Below are 17,657 nucleotides of genomic sequence, written 5' to 3'. Positions count from 1 at the left end.
ACAGTTGACATTTAATTCAGATTCACAACTTAGGTGTAATCATAGTGTTAAGTTAACAAACAGTGTTTAAGTTAAATTCAGTTTTGTATGAAAACTACAGTTTTACGAACAGTGTAAAAGTTATATTTAGTTCTGTATGACAACAACAGTTCTACCGGCAGTGCTACTGACTGAAATTGTCTGGAGGCCATTCCCAAAGGGGGGATATTAAGATGTTCTTATGCACAGTAGAATTGTAAATGGGCTGATTTATCAATGTCATGCTTATATGCCTACTGTGTTGGAACAACATAGGGGGAAATGCTGCTTTTTCTTTCCTTATCCTTACTATCGTCATTTTCCCTCTACTTCTTTTGTATGTTTGTCAGTCTCTTGCGAACTATTATTTCCGGGGTGCCTTGATAGTCGAGGCAGACTTTGTACTGTTGAGGCTAGAGAGGTGAGCAGAGTAAGCCTGATTCCCAGTTTGGTCTTCTCTGTTGACATCCACCCCTTGGCGCTCATATGACCTTGTGCAGTTGCGAGCGCCGTAAAACCTTACTTAGACAATAACATGAATCATGGTGTGAAACCTATGAACAGTTGAAGTCTGATTTAGTCAGTTTTATATTGTGAAATTGTGAAGTTCACATAGTGGCTACGAAAACAAACACTGAGATGGAAGTTCAAATAATTAAGTCAAGTGGACTCAGTATTCCAGTATTAAATTAATTATAAGTGGAAAAGTAACTAGAGTCTCATTCCATTTCCGATTATACAGAGGGTCCAGATTTGAAAAGGGAGATGTTACATAGCTGTAATTTATAACGTGTAATTCATTGTAATGCGAACATGAATCATTACTAATGTCCAGAAGCCTAAAACTCACTAACAACATACTGAAAAGTCGTACAACAGTGTTCACCTAGCTACAACAGCTCATTAAACCAGTCTATCCTGACCTCTCTGTTATCCATTGTTTCTCCATTATATACACAAGAGTATAACACATGCCAGACTGCGTATAAAAATTGCACTTCTTTTTAAAATCTGGAAAGAAAAAAATAAACAGTACTGACAGAGGAACAATATCAATTGAGAAATAGTAACTAATGAAACAAAAACCAAATCGTTTGTGAAAACTGCAAAAGGCTTCTTTCCGTTGATGTACAAAATTGCAGCTCGTTCGACACAAAGCATTATCATTAATGTATTTTATTTCTACCACCAGCTATACGTACCCATTCGTTGCAAGGTAAACAGAAGAATAGGAGGTAAAGTACATTCCTAAAAGCTGCAATGCCCTATCTGGCTAAGAAGCGATTCAAATTTACAATTAAAAAAAAATTGCAAGTCCAACCCATTACAGGTAGACTAGGTGTCCCCATTATTGTTGGGGTAGAGCTGAGCAGTTGAGGTACCTCTGTGCGCTTAGATCTGCCACAGAAGGTAATCATGGAAAGGCTCCGATAGGGTTGCTCTGACTCTCTTCTTTGAACAATGGCTGTAAACTGGTGCTTGACTTGTTCCCTAAAAAAAAGATAAGAAACAAAATAACTAATTAGGCAACATGGGTAAGTCTATATCACCATTTTGAAAAAGTTACAAAGGTGAACAATTAATTTGAGTCTTGCATCATTCTGTGTCTTATCAATAATAATAATAATAAAAAAACCCATATGATTTTCATCCTTCTATTGTTTTGAGTGAAATAATCTCATTGCAAAACTTTCTAAAGATGCTGCACATTTTTTACTCCATTATGAAATCTGGAACAGTAGTTTAAGTTATGAAATGCAATGGAAGTTGCAAATCACTTTGACTTATCCTATGGACATAAAAAAAAAAAACATGCATAAAAATGCAAAGGTAAAAGAAAAATCACAGGAGTAAGGGAAAGAATTGTTTCAGTATTTTGGTGAGATGAACACTCCACTACTAATCAACGAATCAGGCTTCATCATTTAGAAGGTAGAGGACTTAGCCTGTAGGATAAAGGAAACATGAATGAGAAAGAAACCGAAAAGCCTTAAAGAAAAATATTAAAGTAACAATCACATATAGTCGTCAGCTGTTCAAATGTCCAAAAAAGCAACATTTTTCACTTGAGAGGAAAAACTGTTTCATTCTTTTAACAATTGTACCTATTTTATGTAACTTGTTTTCAACATTACAATTTGAGTTTTGACAAACTATTTATTGAGCATATGCAACCGACAGCACAGATTAAACCTATCCAAACATCGTGCTTCACTATCAGATCCATACAACGTGGGGAACTCTGTGCCACCACTTTCCAAAGAAGAAATTTACTCGTTAATCCGATCCGTAAGCTTTGTATAGTGGTCTGTCAAAATGATTTTTTGAGAAATACTGAAAGATTCAAAGAAATCTTCACACTAGAAGTATTCTAAAATGTAAAGAATACAACCCCGGGGGTGCAAAATGACCCCAGTGCATACGGATAGGGTTAAGGAACTGCAATAAAAAATTTCTTCAAAATTTTGGGCTTAGTACATTTGAACAGCTAGCCAAAGATATGTGAAAGTCTGGTGGAAAATGATATCTGTTAAAGCTATTTCAGCACAATAGCAGTTGATGAACCTACTGTTTGCGCACAGTGGATCAATCTCTTGTTTGCTTCGTTTTAGTAGAGTTTTTACGGCGACGCAACTGCATAAGGTCACATGAGTGCCAATGGGTGGATGTCAACAGAGAAGTCTATACAGGGAATCAGGCTTACTCTGCTCACCTCTCTAACTTCAACAGCACAAAGTCTGCTTTGACTATCAAGGCACCCAGAAATAGCGGGTCACAAAAGAGAGACAAACATACAAAAGAAGTAGAGAAAAAATGATGATAGTAAGAATTAGGAAAGAAAAAGCAGAAGTTCCCCGTATGCAGTTCAGGCACAGTTATGAGCACGACATTGATGAATCAGCCCATTTACAATTCTACTGAGCATAAGAACATGTTAATGTCCCCCTTTGGGAATGGGCTAAAGATACTTCAGTCAGTAACACCGCCCTGGGGGGTAGGATCAAATTTTCCATCAGCCTACATCGCATTTGGAATAACTATAGAAATACAACAAAACAATCTTAAGCAAAGGCAAGAGTAAGTTCAATACCTTTGATACAGGATCCAATTGCTTCTGCCAAGGCCAGTCCACTGACTGCTGCACCCTGAACACAGGGACTGACCAACCAGTCGCTGCAGATTCCAATCTGACGTTGGGCATCAAAGACACACTCAGACCCGGTGGCTAATGTGTTCAGGGGCACGGCCGCTCCCCATAGCTGTAGTTTCTGAAAGTGTACAACTGGCAGCTTCCCTTTAAGTCCAGTTGCTTCTGCAAAAGATTCCAGCATGATGCCAGATATTCGTTTTTCCACATTCTGAGGTATGTGTTCTTGGGGGACTTTGTTCTGCTCTGCTAAATTTTTAGAACTGATAATTGTCCAGCATTCCAATTTATTTCCTGGCAAAATCCCTGAAGATGAAGATGTACCTTTGAGTTTGGCCGAGTTGTTGGCTATCCATGAGATGTTACTGTCGGCTACATGAGCTCCCTCGTAGGGTAACTTAAGTGAGCGCTCAAAAGCCACCATGAGAACAAACAATGAACACAACGTCATGCGACTGTCCTTGGGATTAACCCGAGACGCAAAACGTGTATGACAAAGCCTGTGGATTTCTGGAGCACCAGCATTTTCTGTCAGTTTAGCAGCGCACTTCCCGTTATGAGCAATGACTACAAAGTCATATACACCCCATTTGTCAACAGTCCATTTCTTTAGGTGATAGTCAAACTGAATAGTACTGACCCATGCTGGTCGTTGAACTTTGCAGAACTTTGCCAGGCTTTCAGGGACTGACCTCATGCCATTCACACCTGCGACATAGAACAGAATAAACTTTTAATAGAAATGCAAAAATCTCATGCAGATATTGATGAGCAAGAGAAAAAACCCTGCTTATTTGAAATATAATGAGAATAACACAATCAGCTCCAAGGGGTATAATCTGAAATGCAGAAAATTTTTGACAACTTCTTAAAACTTTTGAAAAACAAAACAAACTGCTTTAAATATACAGTCTGACATTGAGAGTTTACAGAATTTTCAAACTGTAGAATGTCAACAAATAAAAAAAGACTTTCCAGCAAATGATATCTTCCAGGCAGACAAATAAGAATGCTAATGAGAATGAAAGTAAGCAAAGGCACTCATAAATCTGAGAACTCATACTTTAATCACAAGTTATTGCTACAATCACTTGACCAACCATAAGACCAGTAATTAGATACAGTTGAACATATCAAGGAGGAAACCAGTCTGAGAATGCTGTGATGTTAATTTGATACTTACTGCATGATTAAACAATCTAAAGGACTACTATTACTGCACATAATGTTAGTGCTTCATGTAGGTGTCTATAAAAACTTGTCTTAATTGTTCTATCTTCTGACATGGCATCCATTTAATAGAAATGGTCAAATCAAATTTGAAAATTTCCAACAACATTCTAAAGCTATCAAACGTTATGCAGAATGCATCCACTCAGTACTGGTTCATGCTACTATATATGGAAATATATACAGTCAAACCTCCCCTCCATGTACCCCTTCCCCTCTGTTGAACCCCCAGCCCCGCTTACCACCAGGTTTTGCCAATGTACGAAAAAGAATCCCCTATATAAACACAGTATTTGCGCCTTTACACCGCCATCAGCCATCTGTCTCAGGTGTACATCGCCAGCGAACTGGCCACCAGAAATACACAGTACACACTTGGCTACACACAGTGCATGGCACATCCACTCTGTGGTTGCTAGACAAACTTTCACACACGTCTCAACAAGCTAGCGCCTAGGTCTAGATCAAACACTTTTCTCTAATTTGCTCCCTCCCTGTGCAACTCTCCTCCCCACCCTTGTCTTGTAGATTTCAGGAAAAATGGATAGATAGATCTACGGTGATGTAGTGTGTCAAAAGCAAACACAATACAATGTGTGTAATATAGAAGAGTACATTTAAAATAAAATATAACTTTGTAATTCAGCATCAAATTTCGCTCTCCGCGCGAATCTGACTATTTAAGTCACCTGGAGAAACTTTTAAGTGACCTCGCCATCTCACCCCCCCCCCCCAAACCCCCCCAAAAATCCGGCATCGCCAGATATCAGCCCAAAAACTTACAAGCTGATGAATTCCTGTGGGGCTTTTATTTAGTGAGGACTCACCCATGTATTTAGCAGGGGACATGAAAACCTCATTGTACCTCCAGCCCTGCTGTACCTCCAACTTCATGCTCTTCCCAACATAGGCGGTATAATGGGATTTGACTGTACAGTTTAGCACACGCATAGCAAACCACGTGTATGACAGCAAACAGAATTTCAGGTCTCAGATTTTTTCTTATACATGTAGGCCTATAATTGTAAAGCGATTAGAGCATGCTGTAGAGCCTGGATATGCACTATATATAATACTTATATAAAAGATGCAATTATAATTATTATTATCATTATTATCATGATGTATTATATTCTAAATATTTAAAATTTGAGCACAAAAAGATTTCCGCTACCTGCTGATTTTGCTGTGAGTTAGCTGGACTGTAATAAAATTTCAAAATTTTCAAAGCTATCTTCTACTTACCAACATAAGCTTGAGTAAATTGTGAATCAGCCTGAAATCTTCCTCTCTGAAGATGGCCGACTGGACCTTTCCATTGTGTCACTGCACCATCTCTGATCAAGTAGCTCAAGATCTTTTTGAACCTGGGGTCACTAGCTGTGAAATACTGCACACAGTGGTCAAACACTGACAGCTGCCCATTGATGTTTACAATGCGACTTGAGCATCTTCCACCGACTGCATGTTTGCCTGTTTTATGGGGGGAAAAATGTACATGTTTAATTTGAAACAACATGAACCACTGTAAATCCATCAGAACAGTAACTGCCACAAGTATTTCTTAAAAGACTGTATTCCAAATCCTGCCAAAAGTTAGTAAAATCAAACTGGCACAGACCCCCCAAACCCAAGCGCCTCTTTATTTGTCATTTCAGCCTCTGAAGGGATGACATTGTTCTATTATTATCTTATATGGCACATTAAAAGTCAATGTTATCTTTGTGTTTGTCTTTAACAACTGCTTAAGAAATCTGAGAACATCATGTACTAAGGACTTCATAAGCTCAAAGAGTCCAAACACTACATGGAGCTGCTTGAAGGACTAAAAACCATTTATTTAAAGAGAAGAAACTGAGATCCCCACTAGTCATCAGAGCAAAAGTGTGGAATGAATGCAACGGGTGAAGTAATGAATGAAAACAAATTAGTGCGTCCTATTTTGAGAGAAGCATGTCAACAAGTTGAGGTTGTCTTTTTTCCATTGCTTTGAGGAGGCTCTTTTTAAATAATCAAATTTGAGACAATTACCATTGTCTTTTAAAATCATACTTAATGTTACCACGACTGTTTACAATTGACACTGTGCAATCAAAATGAAAATTTTATCTTTATGCTTTTAATATTCTCACATCTCATGAATCATGATTGACCCCTGAACATGCTGAGAGATATAAACATTCTGCTGCATCACCATCATATGGTGAAACTTTCCAAGTCTCTATATGTCAAAGGGGTTGCACCTTTTCTGCATACTATAGTGTTCTTATCCCCCTTTTTCATGCTGATCAGCTGATTGAATGGTTCTTTTATATCCCCGCCCCCTTTCAAAATGATCTTTGTGCATCTAGTAGGGTGTCAATCTTAAACTCATATATTATACAGAAGTGAAAAGCATTTTATGCCATTTCAAAGGCTCTTGTTACATAATGATATGGTTGCTTTTTATAGTTATTATTTTACTAAAAAGCACTGTTCTAAGGGTAAGAAAATTAGGGCCCTCTTCACTCATTGAAAATTGTAAACAATGCTTGAGCTTTAAGCGCTTAAGACCTGAGACCCCATTTTTCTTTCTCATGAATCTGTTTAACCCTATCCGTACGCCCTGGGGTCATTTTGTACCCCGGGGTTGTATTCTTCACATTTTAGAATACTTCTAGTACGACGATCTCTTTGAAACTTTCAGTATTTCTCAAAAAATAATTTTGACAGACTGCTATGCAAAGCGTACGGATCGGATCAAAGAGCAAATTTCCTTTTTGGAAAGTGGTGGCACAGAGTTCCCCACGTTGTATGGATACGATAGTAAAACAAGACGTATGGATAGGGTTAATATGGTTGTCTGCAGCCTACTGCTTGATGATGCTTACCAGTGTCAAAGACTGTTACATCTGATATGCCAAGCTGGCCTAGTCTTGCTGCACACGTCAGTCCTGCGATTCCTCCACCAATGATTGCAATCTTCATGACAGTGCTTGATGCTTGTAACAGGCTGTGTTTTTCTTAAGATTAATAAAATAGACACATTTATAGTAGGAGTAGCATAACATTGAACTACAGATAAAATATATATATATACATATGGGTGGGTGTGAGGCACCTTGGTGAAATCAGGCGCTCGTCAAAATACTGAAATTGAAGAAACCAGCATTTTTTTGCTGGTTTGACAAAATATTTATCGAATTTTTGTTTTTTGGCCCAACATCTTTTAGTGGATTTTACCGAAAGATGTTGATTTAAGGGTTTTCAAAGTAATCAAAGACCCGTAAGCTATGGAAGTCACCAAACTGTGGCAGCCATTTTCTTGCTAATTTTACTCTGAACCCGGTGACCCCCACCTTCTTCAATCACAAATATCTCGATTTCTATTCAAGATAGAAAGATATTTTTTCATTCAAAGCAAGGCAAATGATCAGGCTTTAAGATGATACCAATTACTCCATATGCCCAAAAATAGACGAGCGCCTTATTCCATCGCATCCTGACACATATATATATATTTATATATATATGTCATGACATGGTGGAATCAGGCGCTCGTCAAATTTGGAGCATATGGGGTTTTATTGGTATCATCTTAAAGCTTTTTCATTGGTCTTACTATAGTTTAAAAATTATCCATTTATCGTTAATACAAGTCGTAATATTTGTGATTGAAGGAGGAGGAGGTTGCATGGTCTCAGAAGTGAAATTAGCCGTAAAATGATCACCAAAGTTTGGTAACTCTTAAATCTATAGCTAAAGAGTCCTTGAAAACAAAAAAATGACAATTTTTGTGCATTTAACAAATAAAAAAAAAAAAAAATTCAAATGGAAATATGTTTTTATACGGACATAAAGATGTTGAGGGGGCTCTCGTGGCCTAGAGGTTAAGGTGTAGGACTCTCATTCAAAGGTCTCGGGTTTAAATCCGGGTAGCGACCAAAAAATTTTCTTCTCTAAAATTGTCTCCTTTCACCTCCTTTCCCGCTCTCTTGCCATGTTCTGTCGTCTGCTTTCATTTCCACTTTCTGCCCCCACCCCCTCACCTCCTTTGCCCCCTCCTCTGGGCTCCTGACTCTTTCTGCAGCCTTTCTACTGCTACTCCTTGGCTCCTCCTTACTGCTGTCTTTCTGCCACACCCCTGATCTTCTGGTAGGAAAGATCTACACCTAGCCTTCTCGGACAAGGGCGAAAAATCTCGGAGGGCCTGTGTGCAAGCTGCGCACGTTAAAGATCCCTTAAAGATCCTGTTTGTTGATTTTTCGTCAGCCTTTAATACTATCCAGCCAGCTATCCTTTTAAAGAAATTAGAAAACATAGGTGTTAACGTCAATTTAATATCATGGATAGGCAATTTTCTTACCAACCGAACCCAGTATGTAAAATTAAAACATTCTTCATCGACATACATCACAACAAATACAGGGGCCCCTCAAGGATGTGTTTTGTCACCAGTTTTATTCACACTATACACGAACGATTGCCAAATAAACAACAGTAACATCAAGTTGATAAAATTTGCAGATGATTCAGCTATAATTGGGCTAATTCAGGCTGACCATAACGAAACCGCTTACCGGAATTTTGTACTTAATTTTTCTGAATGGTGTGAAAATCATAAGCTGCTTTTAAATGTGAAAAAAACAAAAGAACTTGTCGTTGATTTTAGAATAAAGAAACTGCCCCTGCAGCCACTCAAAATGAAATGTGAAAACATCGAGCAAGTGTCAGACTATAAGTATTTGGGTGTTACAATAGACAACAAACTCAACTGGCGTGTCCACACTTCTCTCCTGCATAAAAAAGTGAACAAAAGACTATTTTTTCTTAGAAAGCTAAAGTATTTTAAAGTTGATAAAACATTGATGTCCATGTTCTACCATTCAACCATAGAAAGTAAGATCAATTTTTGTATAACAGCATGGGCCGGGAACACAAGACAACAAGATAAAGAAAAATTAAATCGACTAATACGGAAAGCATGTAAAATTTCAACATCTTCATTCCCGTACTTGGATGAATTGTACATAACAGCTTGCACTAAGAAAATTAATTCCATCTTTTTAGACAACAAACATCCCTTGTTCCCTCAAATAAAAACATCAGTCAGAAGTAAAAGACCCATACTTCTGATCTGTAACAAAGAAAGTTACAGAAGGTCATTTTTACCATCATCTATCAAAATGCTTCCATCTTAACCATCTTGTTTAGTGTACTTACGACCTTAGAGCATGCATCAAAATAACATTGAGTGTGTATCTAGCTTACGATTATTATCGTTTATATTGCTGCTCATTTATATTATGTATGTGATTGTAAGCCTACTTGTGTGTGCATGTGCGTGCATGTGTGTGTGTGTTTGTGTGTGTGTGTGTGTGTGTGTGTGCGTGTGTGTGTGTGTACTCGTGGTGGAACACCAAACCAATGTGGAACACCAAACCAATGTGCCAGGATCTGGACAATACAGATGTATCTTATCTTATCTTATCTTATAGGCTTCGGCCACCACCCGGGCAAAATTTCCTACCAACTGAAAATATTAGTGTGTCCTGCGCGCTCATATGACCTTATGCAGTTGCGAGCGCCGTAAAAACACTTTACAAAACCAAAAAAACCAAAGAGACGTTGAGCCAAAAAAATGAAAAAAAAATTAGATAAAAGGGTCCAAACTGGGAGAAAAATACCTGTTTCTCCGATTTCTGTATTTTGACGAGCGCCTGATTTCACTACGCTGCTTCACATACATACAAAATATTACCTATCATTTATTATTAGACCAGTGGGTTTTACTTGTTGGGGATACCGATCCCTTCAAGAGGGGAGAGCCGAATGGACTCCTTTTGTATTTGAACCCCTGACACTGACTTCTTTGTATTTGAATCCCCAAGACTGACTCACTGAGCAGCTGGTGTTTGACCTACTTAGGTAAGAACCACTGCTCTAGACCTAAACATCCAGGTCAGAAACTACATATAATTTGCCATTTATTGAGTTTGATAAAATATACCGTGAATATATCAGTGGCCCAAGCCTTGTAGATATTGAACTATGCACACAATCAAATTCAATTGACTCGCATGCACATTTTTGCTCAAGAATGATCTAGTGTAAGTGAACTTTGTAAGTGTTACGTAGCTAGACGTTTACGTTTCTGATCTTTATCATAAAGATGGCCCCTCAAGGATGTGTTTTGTCACCAGTTTTATTCACACTATACACCAACGATTGCCAAATAAACAACAGTAACATCAAGTTGATCAAATTTGCGGATGATTCAACAATAATTGGGCTCATTCAGGCTAACCATAATGAAACTGCTAACTGGAATTTTGTTCTTAACTTTTCTGAATGGTGTGAAAATCATAAGCTGCTTTTAAATGTGAAAAAACCCAAAGGAACTTGTTGTTAACTTTAGAAAAGCCCCTGCAGCAACTCGAAATGAAAAGTGAGAACATCGAGCAAGTGTCAGATTATACGCATTTGGGTGTAACAACAGACAACAAACTCCACTGGCGTGTCCACACTTCTCTCCTGCATTAAAAAAAGTGAACAAAAGACTATTTTTTTCTAAGGAAGCTCATGTATTTTAAAGTTGATAAAACACTGATGTCCATATTCTATCATTCAACCATAGAAAGCATTATAATGAGAATCAATTTCTGTATCAGCATGGACTGGGAACACAAGACAACAAGATAAAGAAAAATTAAATCGATTAATACGGAAAGCATGCAAAATTTCAACATCTGCATTCCCCTACTTGGATCACATATTTTACAGCTTGCACCAAAAAAAAACCCGAAGTGGCTAGCCGTACTTAGATCTAGGTTTGGCCCAATCGACTCAAGCCTGTTAAGTACACAGGTCTCATTAGATCTAGATCTAGTAATTATTCAGGTTCAAATACATGCAAGTCAGTAAGGCACCTTTTGGTTTTGTCTGAAATACAAATACTTTAGGCATTGCAAACTAAAAATTTCATTTACAATTCAGCCATCAATATTAAGTACAGCTAGCCTGACAGTCTAGCCGTCCTTAAGTACGGCTAGCCTGGATATCTACCCGTACTTAAGTACGGCTAGACTGCCAGTCTAGCCGTACTTATCTTAGGCCCTATTAACATTAGAAAACAGGAGGTTTAAAATACATGCACTGTCATTAAGGCCCCTGGTTTCGTCTCAAATACAAATACTTTAGGTACTGCACACTAAAAATGTATATTTACAATTCAGTAGGCCTATTTTTTGTAAATAGGTCAGTCTAGCCATCATATTAAGAATAAGTACAGGTCGTACTTAAGTACGGCTAGACTGCCAGTCTAGCCGTCATTAAGTACGGCTAGCCTCTTCCCCCCCAAAAATTGATTCTATCTTTTTGTACAAAAACAAATAACATCCCTTAAAAATTGCTCCCTCATCAGTCAGAGGTAAAAGACCTTAGAAGCTTCTGATCTGAAATAAAAGAAAGATACAGAAGGTCATTTTTACCACCATCCATCAAAATTCTTTCATCTTAACCATCTTGTTACATAAACACAGTCCACTGTGCTATGAAACAGAGTAGAAGAGAGGGTTAAAGTAAAGGGTTTGGGATAGAGATCTAGGTGTAAGGGTAAGGTTAGGGGAAGGGTAGGGATAGGGTTTGGGTCAGGGTTATGTGTCTGATTTATTGTTTTTGTTTGAGTGGTCGCTCATTTCAGAAGCCCTTCTGCTAGGGACAATGAACGGTAATGGTAGGGTAGGGGTCAGGGTAAAGGTTAGTAGATCCAGGTCTCTTCTTTCTGTTTATTATCTTTGTTGGGTGGTCCCTCACATTAAGGAAGTTCTTCCGCAAATAATGTTAACAGTCAAGTCCATTATTGTAATCGTGAAAAAAACCCCCATTCTAGATCTAGATCTAGTTCTAGATCTAGCCTACACTACACATTTGTCATGAAGTGTCATTAGTCACAGAGACATTAGCATTAGCCTAGACTAGTTAGAGCTAAAAGGTTGTAGAATAATAGATCTAGATCTAGATAGTAGATCTAGATTGTGTAGATAGATATCTAGATTCTAGATCTAGATCTAGATCTAGATTCTAGCAGCCCTCCTACACAGTAGTACTATTAGAATTATTTTCTCCGGGCATCCTTTTATATCTAGTTCTATATCTAGATCTATATCTAGAATCTAGATCTAGATCTAGATCTACTAGATCTAGATCTATATCTAGAATCTAGATCTAGATCTATAATCTAGATCTAGATATATAGATCTAGATCTAGATCTAGATCTATCTAGATGTAGTAGATTAGATATTATATCTTGCATCTTTACCTTGGTAAAATGTTCAGAGTTATAAAAAGTGTAAGATGAAACCAGGAATTACCTTGATGAAAGCCAAAGCGAGCACTAAACTAAGGCTAAGGGCAAAGGTAGATCCAACTCATGCATCCACTAAACATTATGCAACGGTGCCGACGTGCATTGTTTACTATTTGGAAAACCAGCTGGAGGCCGCCATATTGTACTCTAAAAATATGAAATATGGACGTCGCTGAATATCTAGCACGAAACTAATTCTTCTGGAACCTAAATTAATAATAAATAGTAAGACTGACGACTATTGAAGTCACGTGAAAGGAAAAGTACCGAGAAACAAAATAAGTGTCTTGAGTAAGCAGTGTAGCCTAACGCTTTGATCAGCATAGAACCCCATCATCATCATTATTATCATCATCATCATCATCATCATCATCATCACACATCAAGTCTCTAAATGGATCACCAGATACCAACTCTCCCAACAAAGTACTGAAACACAACGGGAAAAGGATAACATTAGCAAAGAAGAAAGCTGAGCTTTTTGCCCAGCACTACCGGTATGCAAAAATCAGTAAGCTCCAATTTACCCAAGAGGAGCGCAGAAGAAACAAACTCCGATTGAAGCGCCTGCTGTATGACGATACGAACAGCGAAGATGAACAGCAATCATACACAGACTTCATTATGAAAGAGCTGGAGCGTGCCATAACACAAATGAAGAGAAGAAGTGCTCCAGGACCTGATGATATACCACCATCTTTCCTAAAAGAGCTTGGCCCACTCGCATTGAAAGAATTGCTCAGCACATGTAATCTGTCGCTTCACCAAGCAGCGTGCCCACAAGACTGGCGTAAGGCACTTATCATTCCTCTCTTGAAAGCTGGTAAGTCACCTAGTGATATGACATCCTTTCGACCTATTAGTTTGACATCCTGTGTCGTGAAAGTTATAGAAAGGATGCACACTGAAAGAATCTATTACCTGTCAGAGAAGAATGCATGGATTGCAGATATTCAGGCAGGCTTTCGCCAAGGTCATAGCTGCACGGACCAGATCATCAGAATCTGTCAAGGAATTGAGGATGGTTTTCAACAAAAGCCAACATTCCATCGATCGGTCCTAGTCCTGCTGGACTACTCCAAGGCATATGGTACGGTTTAGCGTGAAAGACTATTACTGTCAATGGCTGACAAGGGAGTTCCGTTGCGTGCAATCAGATGGATCCATGGTTTCCTGAGAAACAGACAAGCCCATGTTCGCCTGAACGGAGAAACAAGCAAGAGCCAGAATTTCAAGCAAGGGCTTCCCCAAGGAGCTGTACTATCACCGCTGCTGTTTATATTCCTCATAAACAACCTGGCAGAATCCCTCCCAAACCCTGACTCAACAACTAACCTCCGCCAAGCTGATCTACTCAATGTTCGCTGATGACTGCACAAATACTGGCCAGTCACGCAAAGAGAGCAAAGGCAAATGAAGCGACACAGTTGATTGTGGATGTGGTTGTGAAATGGAGCAATGAATGGAAGCTTACCTTGAATGCAACCAAGAGTGAAGTGTGCTTCTTCTCAACACGGGTGAAGGAGGCAACGTGGCAACCAATAATTCAGATCGAAGGGAAAAAGATACCATTCAACCCCACTCCACGTCAGCTGGGCGTCTACCTGGATAGACAGCTAACCTTCAACAAGCACATTGAAGAGGTGTCCAAAAGTGCAACCTCTAAAATGAAGGTTATCGGTGCTGTCAGCAACTCAAAATGGGGCTGGGGTAAGGAGTCGCTCAAGAAAATATATCAGATGTTTGTGAAAAGCAAGTTGGATTATGCTGCCCCAGCGTGGCAGCCTTGGCTGAGTGAGACTAGTGCAAAGGCCCTGGGCAGAATACAAAACAAAGCCCTCCGACTTGTATCAGGTCAGCTGAAAACAACACCAACAGAAGCGCTGCGCTATGAGACCAGAACTGAGCAGTACACCACCTATACAAAAAGAACATGCCTCAAGTCTATAGAGATGGCTAAGAGATTACCAGACAACCATCCTAGAAAGAAAGCCCTTGATCAAGCAGTCAAGCCTAAAAACCGCAGGAAAAGTTGGTTTCGGATGGGCACCGATCTAGCAGACCACCTCCCCCCTGAAGCAGAGAATCGATGGCCGATCAATCTGATGAGAGCTTGTCCATGGGAGACCCATGGCGAAATCGAAATTCGGACAGAACTGAGAGGAGTAAAAGGAAAAGGTGATGATCCTGTAAAGGCACGTGAAGCAGCTGAGGATGTGATCAAAGAGGTCGGGCCGGATGTGACAATTTTCACCGATGGATCAGCAGTCGCAGGATACCGCGAAGGTGGAGCAGCAGCAGTAGTGATAATAAATGATGAACCACCACGAACAGAAATTATTAAAACTAAAGGTGCATTCCTTACATCATCTTATGACGAGGAATGCCAGGCAATGATGTCTGCTGCACAATGGATTGCCGACAATTGCCACAGTAGGACCAATGTGCTGATCTTGACTGACAGTCAGTCCCTCTGCAAGGGGCTGCTGGGTAACAGCTCGGACATGAATGATTTGCGCCCTAAGTTCAGTGAAGCCAGAGCCACAATAAAAATCCAGTAGATTCCAAGCCATGTTGGAATAGAAGGAAATGAGGCAGCAGACCAAGCTGCTAATGAAGCCAGAGAGATCGAAGGAGACAGACGACCAACGACATACACAGGAGTCTTTCCAATAATCAAGAGAGAAATCAGAGACCCACCATGTAGAACTAAGTACCAGCACCTGGAAGATGTGTATTCTGGGTACTCCTATAAGCGGGAACAAAAATCTATCACATGTCGCTGGGACCAGGTTGAGCTAGCGAGACTGCGGTCGGACCATCATTGGAGTTTAAGATGGTATAAGAACTTTGTAAATGAAGAGCTTAGCCCAAGTTGCCGAAGATGCGGCCATGAAAAGGAGGATATCAAACATATGTTTGAATGTCCAGGAACAATGGCAATTCGAATGGAGTTATTTGGACGAGTGGAGGTGCCGCTAAGCATATTGACAATGGAGCCGAAAAAGAGCCTCGCTCTCGCTCGAAGATTTCTTCGTGAAGCCCGTCAGGCCTATTAAGGAAACGAAAATCATCATCATCATCATCATCATCATCATCATCATCATCATCATCATCATCATCAATAACAACAACAGCAACAACGACGACAACAACAACAACAACAACAACAACAATGGGCGACTGATGACATCAAACAAACATAAGGCGGATATGTTCACAGACCACTACGCGAACGTCTGTGGTCTAAAAATGTCGAAAGGAGACAGAGCCGAAAATACTGGTACATTTAATTTATTGTAATTGGTAACTCAAACAGCGACTGAAATATTTACGGAATAACCCAAGGGCAGACCAGCCCGATTTCACAATCTCGGAACTGAGGAATGCCATTGCAAAGATGAAGTCCCGTGGATCACCCGGACCAGACAACATCCCTCCGTCCTTCCTCAAAAACCTGGATTCCAAAGCGCTTGAGAAACTGCTCTCCAATACTCTCCATCTTCAACATATCATTTCGCTTAGCAGATGTTCCACAAGTCTGGAAAGACGCAATCATCCCCCCCTCCTCAAGACCGCCATACCAGCATCGGAACTAACTTCGTTTAGATCGATAAGCCTCACATCCTGTGTCATCAAAGCTATGGAGAGAATGGTATTTGAACGACTCTACGACATGGCCGAGCAGAACGGCTGGTTCTCCGAACTGCAGGCTGACTTCAGGAAGGGGAGATGTGTGGAAGACCAAATTCTGAGAATTATGCCGAAGTTTTCCGATGGCTTCCAAAAGAAGGAGAAATCGCTACTCGTCCTCCTCTTTTTTCCCAAGGCATACGACACGGTTTGGCGAGAACACCTACTCCACAACCTCCCATAGACAGAGGTATCCCAGATAAATACGTTTTATGGCTGAATGACTTCCTTTAAAATCATCAAGCCTTAGTCCGATTCAACGGAATATAGAGTAAGAACAGGAAAATGAGCTAAGGCCTCCAACAGGGTTCCGCCCTGGCACCCATCCTCTTCCTCTTTTATATTGACAAACTGGCAAAACTACTTCCGGATGATCTCACAATTTCGATCTACGCTGACGACGTCTCTATCCTCGCTTCATCACGCACGGTACGAGACGCCGAAAGTCTGACACAAAGAGCGGTGGACATCGTTGCTGACTGGAGCAGGCGATGGAAACTCACGCTGAACGGCTCGAAGAGCGAGACTACATTCTTCGCGCTCGAAACATCTGGCTCAGAATGGAAGCCATGCATCACGATCAATAATTCGACAATTAAGTATGAGCCCTACGCAAGACTCCTGGGAGTCACACTCAACCGCAGGCTCACGTTCAGCAAACAGGTTGAGACAGTAATAGCTAAGGCCACTAAGAAGATGAGGATGCTCGGCGCTGTCGCGCACTCGAAATGGGGATGGAGTAAAGATGACCTACGTAAGGTCTACCTCACCCATATATACAACGTGTCCTCAACTTTGCGAGCAGCAGCTGGCAACCGTGGCTGAGCAAAACTCTGATAAATAATCTGGAGGTGGTTCAAAACAGATGTCTGACTGATCACCACCCAAGCCCAGTTCTCACCGATCGAGGCTCTTCGAGCTGAAATGAGGGTTCCAAGCATTGAGTCCACTATCTATGCTAACTGTCTCCGATCAAGAGAGAAGGCCCTGCGAATGAACAACGACCACCCCCGACGAATTGTGGCAACGGAACAATGTGCACAGACGCCTAATGGGACGTAGAGATTTTCGAAAAAGGGCCGAAGACGCCAGCTAAAAGAGCCCAAGTCTGTTCAACTGCGTGAGGAGGCCCATTACTTATTTCGAAACCAGGCCGTGGGAACAGGAAGATCAACCCCGACATCGCTTTCCCCCACCTGTGAGGCATAAGCGGAAGGAGT

The 17,657-nt window shown here is 40.2% G+C and overlaps 1 protein-coding gene across 1 annotated transcript; it reads right to left on the bottom strand.

Moving 5' to 3' along the window:
- Positions 1-588: 588 nt before the first annotated feature.
- On the bottom strand, positions 589-13,073 carry LOC101856542 (renalase). The gene is made up of 5 exons (XM_035968825.1): positions 12,749-13,073; positions 7,267-7,398; positions 5,642-5,869; positions 3,110-3,874; positions 589-1,509 (listed from the first exon to the last, which is right to left on the bottom strand). The coding sequence occupies exons 2-5, from the start codon at positions 7,361-7,363 to the stop codon at positions 1,433-1,435; spliced, it is 1,167 nt and encodes a 388-aa protein (XP_035824718.1). The 5' UTR covers positions 7,364-7,398; positions 12,749-13,073; the 3' UTR covers positions 589-1,432.
- Between the last annotated feature and the right edge of the window lie 4,584 nt (positions 13,074-17,657).

This window comes from Aplysia californica, unplaced genomic scaffold (genome assembly GCF_000002075.1).
Source record: "Aplysia californica isolate F4 #8 unplaced genomic scaffold, AplCal3.0 scaffold00005, whole genome shotgun sequence".
In the NCBI taxonomy this organism is placed as follows: domain Eukaryota; kingdom Metazoa; phylum Mollusca; class Gastropoda; order Aplysiida; family Aplysiidae; genus Aplysia; species Aplysia californica.
The sequence above is the reverse complement of the archived record's forward strand: the minus strand, read 5'-3'. Positions and strand labels throughout refer to the sequence as shown.

Excerpts from the sequence above, each read along its gene's own strand:
- LOC101856542 (XM_035968825.1), bottom strand. The coding sequence starts at position 7,363 with ATGAAGATTGCAATCATTGGTGGAGGAATCGCAGGACTGACGTGTGCA. Across the intron at positions 5,870-7,266 it reads TGTAACAGTCTTTGACACTG|GCAAACATGCAGTCGGTGGA; the intron begins GTAAGCATCATC and ends CCCATAAAACAG. Across the intron at positions 1,510-3,109 it reads AATTGGATCCTGTATCAAAG|GGAACAAGTCAAGCACCAGT; the intron begins GTATTGAACTTA and ends TCTTTTTTTTAG.